The 11,159-nt window shown below is 31.8% G+C and overlaps 1 protein-coding gene across 1 annotated transcript; it reads left to right on the top strand.

Annotated features, from left to right (window-relative positions):
• The first annotated feature begins 650 nt into the window (after positions 1 to 650).
• On the top strand, positions 651 to 5,881 carry LOC145047852 (transcription factor LHW-like). Its single transcript, XM_078996215.1, has 11 exons — positions 651 to 874; positions 1,237 to 1,804; positions 2,647 to 2,844; positions 2,947 to 3,013; positions 3,089 to 3,130; positions 3,220 to 3,279; positions 3,388 to 4,224; positions 4,299 to 4,400; positions 4,563 to 4,712; positions 4,833 to 4,958; positions 5,540 to 5,881. The coding sequence occupies exons 2-11, from the start codon at positions 1,707 to 1,709 to the stop codon at positions 5,630 to 5,632; spliced, it is 1,773 nt and encodes a 590-aa protein (XP_078852341.1). The 5' UTR covers positions 651 to 874; positions 1,237 to 1,706; the 3' UTR covers positions 5,633 to 5,881.
• The last annotated feature ends 5,278 nt before the right edge of the window (positions 5,882 to 11,159 follow it).

Here is an 11,159-nt window from a genome sequence, read left to right as displayed (position 1 = left end):
GCGTTCCGAAGCCTTCTAAAATGACATTTTAAGATCCGGAACACGACATTTCGATGTAAATCAACAATAACTACACATCTAAACTACTTTTCAATTGGTCCTACAACAATGATCTCTTTAATTTAAACTCCAGAACGTTTTCAGTTAATTCCGAAGGTAGTTTACTACATCCGGAACAATAAGTAACAGTAGAAAACGAAGAACATACATGTAAAATAACGGGGTCGTAGTGCTCGTCTTTCATGTCGGAAATGGTTGGCGAGTCGAAACGTCGTAATCTAGTCGGAACGTCAAAATCGAGTCGAAATCAGAATGCATCTTTCTGGAATGAAGTTGTCGCCTTAAATTATATTCCGGATTTTGAAATTCAAAATCTTGATCTGGAACATATATGAGTCCTCCGGAATAGGCATTCCCGACCCAATGAAATGTGTTGGGCCACCTGAAAAATAATAAAAAATTCATTCCGGAACATCTCATTTCGAAACATGTGCTCATTTTTGCCAAAAAAAAATTATATTAAAAAAAAAAAACTGGGTAGATTGTTGAATTTCCCAATGTGTAACGTGTATAATAAAAGTTAAATGAAAAAAAAAAAAAAAGACAAGCTCATTTGTTTGACAAAATTGCAGATCCGACAAGCACTCATCAGTCTCAAAGATGGAAGCCGCCCCACGTCATATATAACACTTTCCTCACCTAAACCCTGTTCATCTCTCTCTTTCATCGTGCTCTCTTTTTTCTCTCTTTCGATATCGCTTGCATTGTGTTCATGTTGTGTTTGAATACTCTCAGAGATATGGAGGCAAACGAATTCGAGCTTTATAATCATCTATCTCTTTGAATCTACAATTGATTCCTCTTAAATCCGCTGGTACGTTCTTTGTCATCTTCTTCACATTTTTTTTTGAGCTGTATGGTTTGCTAGGAGTTATCAGGCGCACCAGAGAGACTAACTTAATGCTGATACTCGTTCATGCTCGCAATAATTTAGGGTTAATTCGTGATGTTCTTCATTATATTAGTTCAATTGTTTCATCTAGTTTGTATAAAAAGCGCAAATAACAGCTCGACGAAAACTTAAAATGAAACTTCTATGTTCATTGATGTGTATTTCACTTCAAATCGCTATTTTGAGATTTTCTACCGTGATTTATTTATTTTTATCATTAGGATTTTTCAGATTGCAGCATCTTACTTCACTACTTAATCCGATTCATAATATTGTGGCTGCAGGTTTGCTTGTTCATTTTTATATCATAAAGTTCGACCTTGAAGTGGGCTCTTTTCTGGGGTATATACTCTTTAGAGAAATCGATTGAAAAGGACATTATCCTCTTTAGATTGTTGTTTTCTGTGAATCCAAACGAACATTGTCAACCGAGCTTCAAATCAATTTTACTGCTTATTTCTTCAACATCATCTCATCTTGTGACAGAAAATCTGATATCGGTTCTTGGTGACAATCTCTGAATTAGATTCTTAAGAAAGAGAGCAAAACTGAAAGTTCTCTTATCAGATATGCGCTGTGTCTTAATGGTTTCCTCAGGACCTCCAATAAAAAAACGGTCTGGTTTGCGGATTAAACAAGCAGGGAGAGGTTCATACAGGGGTAGTTAGCTGTAACTGTTCTTTTAGATTATTTTGATCCAAGTTAATCTTTGCTGTATTGGGTGAATTTATAATATATATTGAAGAAATAAGATATGGGGACTACACCTTTAAGGAGGTTCCTACAGAGTCTTTGCAACAATTCTTGCTGGAATTATGCTGTATTTTGGAGGCTTCAGCAACAAAGCCAAATGTATGTCCTTCTTTTCCTCTTTCCATATATGAATCAGAAAGTTCTTAGCTGTATCTATCATGATTCATAAACCCTTCTTCTTTCATTTTATATATTTGAACTTTGAAATGGTTCCTTGTTGAATTACAAGTTAGAAGTTGAGTATATATTATTATTATAAGTTTATAACAAAATAATCCATACGCCTACCCCAGAAGCCAAATCTCATTGACTTTTAAAAAAATTAAAATCATTTATTGTGTTATGGGGTAGGGGTGGAGATGTGATTATATATTTATATTATTGAGTGAATCAAAAGTGGTCCCTATAGTAGTTGATAAGTTGCACTTTTGGTCTCTAGAGATTTCTTTTGTACTCATTGCTTTGCTTTCCAACCAAATCCTTCCATCTATATCACCTATGACTTGTTAAAGCTTTCTATCACTTGCTAATTTAGAAAGGGTATTTTGGTCAACAATACCCCCAAAAGAAAGAGACAACCCACTTGTTTCTTTGATAACAACAAAATTCCACTATCTTTTTTGGATTTACTGGTCCATACACTCGTACAGACATGTAGAACAAATATCTTATTTTTATTACACATCTTTGCCCGTCATAGTCAAGGTTAACAGCCTCCTAAATTGATTTATATAAAAAAAATGGATCATTCTTTTAAAATATTAATCTTTGTAATCATTTTCAACACATCAATTATTTCTGAAATTCGAAAAGGAAAAGTCAAAGAAAGTGTTGAGGGGCGATGTAAATCATAATTCAGAATGTCCTATGTTTTTTTGATCATGTGAATGTATACACTGTTTTTTCATCAATATAACACAATTTCTGTCTACATTTTTTAGGCTTTTGATGTGGGAAGATGGATATTTTGACACAATGAAAGTTCAAGATTCCATGGAAGACTTATTTGCTGAGACAATGTTCAGAAACTTAGAAGAAGAAACATCTTCACATAACACATATAATGGAACTTCAGGTGGAGATGCAGTTGAAACAACAGTTGCTTACATGTCAACCTTTCAGTATGCATTAGGTGAAGGGTAAGTCTTCTTTTATCCTATTTTCTGTATGTATTGTTTAAAGAATTAACCCTTTCTTAAAAAATGTTAAAAACATTTTAAGTTAGTGTGAACTACTTGTAGGGCTGTTGGTGGTGTAGCATATACAGGAAACTCTCACTGGATTTATGCAAACACTCCATTTCCTGAGGTGAGTTTCAAACTTCAAGTCCTGAATTACCAAAAGTTAATTTAGTAATTTACCATTTTACCCTTCCATTGGCAGCTTCCAGATGAATGGTTATTTCAGTTTGCAGCAGGTGTCAAGGTATATTCATTATTGACTATTTTTGTGTTTTCAATTCTTTACTTTTTTTTTTTATTTTTACTTATAATTTCTTGATTTCTACCATGCAGACTATTTTACTTTTGCCTGTTACTCCACATGGAGTTCTACAACTCGGGTCATTACAACACGTATGTATTCATTCATTCCTTCCTTCCTTCATGTCATGTTAATTTCTGCCAGCTGGCATCTTGTTCTACACTTTGATCTAATGATCTAATCCACAATGAATCTTCCAGCTTCCTGAGGATGCACAAATGTCCAACTATATCAAAAACGAATTTTTCACACATCAAGATTTCATGAGTTATTCTGATACTTTTTCAACAAACCAACAATTTCCATTTCCATTTCTATCTCAATCATCATCATCATTCATGATGCAAAGCTTCAATGAGTTCCCATCATTCATGGAGAACAACAACAACGACAAGAGTTCTGATGAAGTCAACTGGTCAAACCACAATGGACCTATGATTACTGATGTGGGCCCGTTCTTAAGCTTCCCTAAAGAATGTGAGCTGCATAAAGCTCTCGGGCCCGCTTTCATGGGGCCCGCAGATGATTCTTTCCAGAATCTTTCCATTGGTGATGATAGTAAAAGTGAAAGTAAAACTAAAAGTAAAAGTAAAACCAATGGAATGGTTTTTTACAATGAGAATGTGGAAAGTGTTTTGGGAAATATGAATCCTTGTATCCAAACGAGTGGTGAAAGTTCACTTAGTAATTCATTTGGCCGATTTTCTTCTTTGACAAAAAGAAAAAATATAAATGAAAACGAAAATGGTGGATTTGAGGGAGAGAGTTCAGTATTTATAAATGACCATTTAGTCCCCGGGGTTTTGAGCAGGGTGACAAGTCATAATGATAGCTGTTCACCTTCTGCTATTTCATATGAGGGTGTAGGCGATGTAGTGAAAGATGAAGAAGAGCAAAAGAGTAGAGGGGCAAAACCGTCAATTGTCAATAAACGAAGGGGGAAACCGGGCTCTAAACAGAAAGCTAGACCTCGAGACAGACAATTGATTCAGGATCGTCTCAAGGACTTGCGTGAACTTGTTCCAGATGGAGCAAAGGTTCTTCTTCTTCTTCTTCTTTAAATTACTAAATTGCCCTTCTGTGTCATATCCTAATTTCATTTTAATTGCAGTGTAGCATTGATGGTCTGTTGGATAGAACAGTAAAACACATGCTCTTTTTAAAAAGTGTTGGTGATCGTGCTAGCAAGTTGAGGCAGTTTGTTCAACCAGAGGTAAGTCTATTAATATATATATATATATATATATATATATATATATATATATATATATATATATATATATATATATATATATATATATATATATTTGTATTCATATCTTGTTGCATAATAAAATATTTAATGCACACAATCTAATGAGTGGATGATCTTCAGGGAGAGGGAAGCATTGAGACAAATGATATAACATCTGAAGAAAAAGGTGGTAAAAATGGGGCAAGTTGGGCATTTGAATTGGGAGGTGATCTGAAAGTATGCCCAATAATTGTTGAAGACCTTCAATACCCTGGTCACATGATTATAGAGGTTCATATATTTGCACTTCTTGAGATACAAATTTACATATACTTACTTTTTTTGCACACGCAGTAGTTGAAAATATTTTTGACATATAAATTCACAAATTTACGTATATTTTTATAACAGATGATATGCGATGAGAGTAGTCGTTTCCTTGAGATTGCTGAGGTGATACATGGCCTGGACCTCACAATATTGAACGGTGTGACGCAAAGGCGTTCGGACAACACGTGGGCCCGCTACATTGTTGAGGCATGAACTTTCTTTTAATTTGAAAATTATGAGTTTCCATTTAAATTAAACCGGACTTGACATGATATGACATGCCAAGTTGTACTGTGTTTGGTGTGCATTGGACCCGGACCGACAGTCTGACACAGATGTCAATGAGACAAAAATTGAAATTTTTTGTCCCACTCGAAAAGGTGGGACAGGGACTCGCTTTCGATCTCTCGTATGTACAAAAGACGTGAATGCCCTCCTCATCCTCCTAGTCGAAAATAGCCCTAGGAAGCTTATCCAGTCCTCTGTGTGTGGACACACACACAGGACAATACCACTTTCTAGGACTATTTCTGAAATGAGGACGAGGAGGGCATTTACGTCTTTTGCACATACGAGAGATCGAGAGCAAGTCCACGTCCCACCTTTTCGAGCGGGACAAAAAGTTGCAATTTTTGTTTGGTTGACATCTGTGTCAGACTGTCGTTCCTGGTCCAATGCATACCAAACAAAGTACAACTTGGTTTGTCCTGTCCAGCATACGATAGATTATAATTTGATTTTGGAAGGTGATATATAATATATACATTTATAATTTTATATATATGCAGGCTCCAAGGGGATTTCACAGATTGGATATTTTTTGGCCATTGATGAAGCTTCTGCAACAGCAACAACATAGTCCGATATCTAGCAAAATTTGATGTCATCTATATTCCCAATTATGAATTTGTGTTTTGTATTGGTAATTATAAAAAGGTACTTGACTGTTGATTTGATTTCTAGTATAAAACCTAGTGGCATCGTAGAGATGCACATGACTGAGCCTTCTGACAACCTGTAACGTTAGTTCTTGTGAAGGTAGAGAGGTTCACATCATGGGGAGTGATGTTATGTAGAAAATGATTACATGATATTAGATAATTAATGGTAATAAATAATGCTTGAATGTTTTTTTGTTGTTTGAATTTGATAATCATAAGAAAGGTAATGGATCCAAATCTTAGCATGGGCACTATTTTACTATCATTAGCTAACAGTTTTACAGATATCAACAAACATGTAATGTTTAGTTCAATTCTCATCTCTTTCAGTTGGTGATTATTACCGATTGGTGAAGGTGTCAAAATAGAAGAATCAAAATGGGCAACTTTTTGTAGATAAGGGACATAGGGTTGACAAACACATTCTTTTTGTGTAATTTTGCTGATTTTTTTTAATAAATAATTAACATTTTGAGAAACAACTGATTAACTTATAGACAAAAAGCCAAATAAGACAAATATGTTATAACCGTATTAAACAATTTTCAATAATGACGTCTTTTGTGAAATTGATGATTGTAGTATCATTTAACCATTTTGCAGATGAATTGACGATGTCATCTATAACATCAACGCTGTCGTTTGTGAAATGGTTTGGAAATTAAGTTTGTAATCAATGAATGTTTAGTTTGTATCGTTTTGGTTTTGGTTATAGGCTTGCAATGTTATTCTATTGTTTTATATAAATTTGGTTTAAGTTATGAAAATAAAAAACGGTTGGACGAAAGTTTTCAGTTTTTTGTTGCATAAAAATATACCAAGTAATCAAGGCAAATATATACAATACACATACAAAGTAATCAACACAAATATTAAACTATATATTACACTTATGTGGTACACTGATACACATATAAATGCTTGACATAGCAATTTACTGTAATACAACGGATTTGCAAAAGACCATTAATAAATACAAGTCAGCAGAAATCGAAAAGTCCGGTAGTTAATGCCATTTAGAATTTTGGCAACTTCATCTTGAAATTTCCCTTCACATTCAAGCCACACAAAACTGCCTTCCGAAACAAAATTGTCATATATTTTTAAAGTCATGTTGTCTAGACATGACTCGCCTAGTACCCAATTATATTAACCGATATTTATAAAAAAAATAAACAAGTTCAATAATTTAAAAAATTTTAAAAAATAAAAATAAAGAATATACATTAATAATAATAATAATAATAATAATATATGAGTGAAATAAGTATCCTCATACGATTAACATCCACCATGATATTGTAATATCTGACCAACCAACATGGTCATACACGTAACAACCCAAATTACTATCCGATAAGAATTCAAAAAACAACACGTAACACAATCGTTTACCGTACACCCGGTGCACATCTCTTTGACTACATTCGTACCCATGTTACAATATGTTGGGATTAATTTTATAAGATAATACAACAACATTAATAACAATATAAGTTTATAATAATTGAAACACTCTTATCTTAGCTTCTAACTAGTCCCTTTATCTTACCGAAATAATAAATTCCATAATTCTTCATCCATCTGTTAAGGATTAAACATATGTATAACCCGGAGGCTTGAAATATCCATATAAAATAAGCTTTAATTATTCTTTCCTCAACTGCATATAAGACTTTGATATCTATATAATGTTGGAGACAATTGTAGATGAGGATGTCATATGTGCTCTAGAGGAGAGATTACATACAATCAAACACTTTATAAAGTTAAGGAGATTTGGGTAATAATTCTTTGGGTTTCAACTACTATGTGTATGTTTTGTTTTTTATTGTGAGTGTAAGGCTGGAGGGTATGGTACCACTGAAACTGCACTCTCTTCCCCGTCACATAAGTGTCATGTCATTCTTTACCACACAAGTGTGGTTTCTTGCCACACTTTTAGTTTCTTTTATTTTTGTTTTTTTTAACTATTTTAATTTAATAAAACTTATTTGTTTCGCATTAAAAAAAATTCATAAAAACTTAAAAAAAAATAAAATCCTACAACCCATTTGTTTCATCACCTGAAAAAATATAAGCCCTAAAAATTTAATACTTGTCCTCTTTTGTTCAATATGCTAGGAATAATACAAATTAAATAAAAAAACAAATTAAAAAAATTAAAAAAGCAAATAAATATTCCCTTGGTTTGTTTCATTTGTGGGTTTTGTAGCCCAAGAAAATATTTAAACGAACCACAGATGAGAAAGAATCCAGCAAGAGAGAGAATATATATATAGATTGAATAGTGTGGTAGTAGAGAGCCGTGGAAAAGATGAGTGCAGTTCAAACCGCACAGAAAGGGTGGTGTGCTGCAAGCTGAGGTGGCAATACCGTGGGTGCTACCGCACCCATTCCCTCTAGTCTAAGATCGAGGGGTTGAAAAAGTGGCGGATATAGCATCTTAGGAGTGGGGTCCATGCATCTCACTTGAAAGTGAATCCCATCATTATATTACTAAAATTACCTTTAAAAATCATTTTTCAGTACCCCTTGCACTCATTTTTGCAGAAAAATCATTACTTTAACATTTTGCTATAAAAACCTATAAATTCCTAAGTTTTTTTAGAGTTTTAAACTTTTATATTTTTTTAATACAATAACCGTTAACTTTCATCTTAGATTCACTATTGTTGAATATCGATGAGGAAAATGAAGGTGGGTAGGCATTTAAACACATGTTAATTTAAAATCATTCATTTCATATTTTGCATCAACTGTTCAACAATTTCATCCCGCAACTTAGTTATATATTCACGGTTCGCTGCAGTACTATGTTTTCGTCACCCGAAGTGTTGTTTTACATATAAGATATGTCACGTATTTATTGCAAATATAAAAGTCACCGACACCATTTGTCTACACCACATCGAATAAATCCGATTCAAATGTTTCTTATTTCAATTTTCAAATTTCAATTTTCAATGATCAACTTTTAAATCTGATACCATAATAAAATTCGATTAAAAATATTCTCTCGTTTAAAATAACTCTAAATCAAAATTTTATTTAGTTTAAATCATATATAAATCGAATATAAAGATCATTGTAATGATATTATTTTTAAAATAAACCGATTCAAATGTTTCTTATTTGAATTCTCATTTTCAATGATCGACTTCTAAATCTGATACCATAATAAAATTCGACTAAAAATATTCTCTCGTTTAAAATAACTAAGTTAAAATTTTATTTAGTTTTAATCATATATAAACTATAAATTGAATATAAAGGTTATTGTAATGATATGATTTTTAAAGACATTTATATAAAATAATTATACATAATAATTGCTAAATACAAATAAATAAAATTGTTAATTTAACAAACAATATGTTCATTAAAAATAATTCAAGACAGATAGTTATTTCTTCGATTAGCTTTAACATATTTGGTAATTTTAATAATTAATTTTATAATTTATTAATATTTGGTTATAGACAATGTAAAAAAAAAATTCTTATGAAGTTTACCAAACGATTTTTAAATTACGTAAAATATACTTAAATTGTTTATAATATATTTCATAATATTATTAAAATAATAAACATGTTGAGAAAAATAATAAAATATATGTTGAATGATATAATTTGTAGTAAGGTAAAAAAATGTTTGAAGACAATGATCTAGTGTTGCGTCTCACACATTGGTGGATGCATAATGTTTTAGTAGGGGTGATAATAAAAAAAAAATTCGAATAAATCTAAATTAGTAGTGACACTCGTATTTTAAGCCGGTGCATCTAATAAAAAAACAAAAAAAAAACATAATTTTTTTATACTACGTGTCAGAATCGTAGCAGTGACCCGGGACCCCCGGGCTCCCCTAAGGTCCGCCACTGGTCGCACAACACACACACAACAATTTTAAGTCAAAAGTTTTTAAATAAACAAACAACTACGAAAGATCAAATATTGCGTTTGTTCTGTGTGGCCCAACAAGAAGTGGTCAGAAGTATTTTTTTTATTTTTTTAAAAATATTTCATTGGAATTCATATTCAGTCTTGTTTTAAAAACGAAAAGCCTTTTTATATATGAAAAGCTAAAAAATATATTATATAGCAAAATTAAAGTCTTAAGGCTGATTGAGGTTTTTTAAAACAATTATGGTTTAAAAATAAGAAAAAAAATCACCAGTTAAAAAAAAAAATATTTATATTATATAGCAAAAATAAAATCTTTTTTGATTTTCCCTTTTCTGAAGAAAATTCAATAATCTTGTTTAAAATTGAAAATAGAAAAAATACTATATGAGAGGTCCGTCCCAAAGGATGAACGATAAGGGTGATCATCTAGGATCCATTTTTTTTATAGACATTGTTATATTTAGAAGATATTACAAGTAATTTTTTTTTAAATTATTGAGTTATTATAAAAAATTTGATGACATTTTTGTATTTTAAGGGACAATTTTTTTTTTCTTTCGTCCTGAACTCAAAATATATTTGAAACGACCCTGCTATATAAACTTGGTTACGTTTGAAGGTTTCTTGATTGTACCAGATTTCTTAGCTTATGTTTTTATTTGCAAGTTAACATTTCCTTAGAACTTAAATCTAATAAATTCCGGTCAATATATTAGGCTGGTGGGTATGGGTGCGGTCCAAGACCGCACTTCGTGCCACATAGGATGCGAACACCGCCCCCAGACTGCGGTCTGGTGCGGTATTGGCCACAGTGCGGTCCTCCAATACCGTGCATTTTAATTGGTTGAGGAAGGTAGCCGTTGAGTTTTTTTTTTTTTTTTTTTTTTTTTTTTTTTTTTTATATATATACATATCAATTTTTTTTTTCACAATACAATCTCCTCTATCTCTCAATTTTTTTTTTAAATCAACACTCTCTCAAAAATAAAAAATTTAAATGTCATGTTTTTTTTAAGTAATCGTAATGTACTGTTTTTTTTTAAATTTCAAATAATGAAAAATTATGTTTTTTTTATTAAAATAGAAGTTATATTAAATAAAAATAGTTTTAAAATTTTTTTATTAAATTAAAATATCAAAAAAACAAAAAAAAAAAATGAAAAATGTGGCACCACACCCTTGGTGTGGCATGAAATCACACTTGAGTGGTAAAAAGTGATATGATGCTTATGTGGCGAGAGAAGGAGTGCGGTTTCGGTGGCACCACTCCCTCCAGCCTTAGATGCCTATATGTTTGATTTTCCTGTGTTTTGTCGCGTATATCCCACTTGTGTCTCAACAATTATCATCAGGAATCAATCGCCAAAAAATAAAAAATCTATACCACAATTGTTGACGTTTTTTTTTCATTTTTTATTTATTTATTTATTTAAATCGTCGATATGATACATATTTAATATTTTAAAATTTGTAATTATCCCTTTGCCCCTTTTCATTTTTTCCCCTTCTTGTTCAATTTTCCATTTCCCAAACCCCAACCCTCAATCTCTTTTGAACAC

Source organism: Lactuca saligna, chromosome 5, assembly GCF_052625555.1.
Source record: "Lactuca saligna cultivar CGN05327 chromosome 5, ASM5262555v1, whole genome shotgun sequence".
NCBI classification, from domain to species: Eukaryota; Viridiplantae; Streptophyta; class Magnoliopsida; order Asterales; family Asteraceae; genus Lactuca; species Lactuca saligna.
The sequence above is the reverse complement of the archived record's forward strand: the minus strand, read 5'-3'. Positions and strand labels throughout refer to the sequence as shown.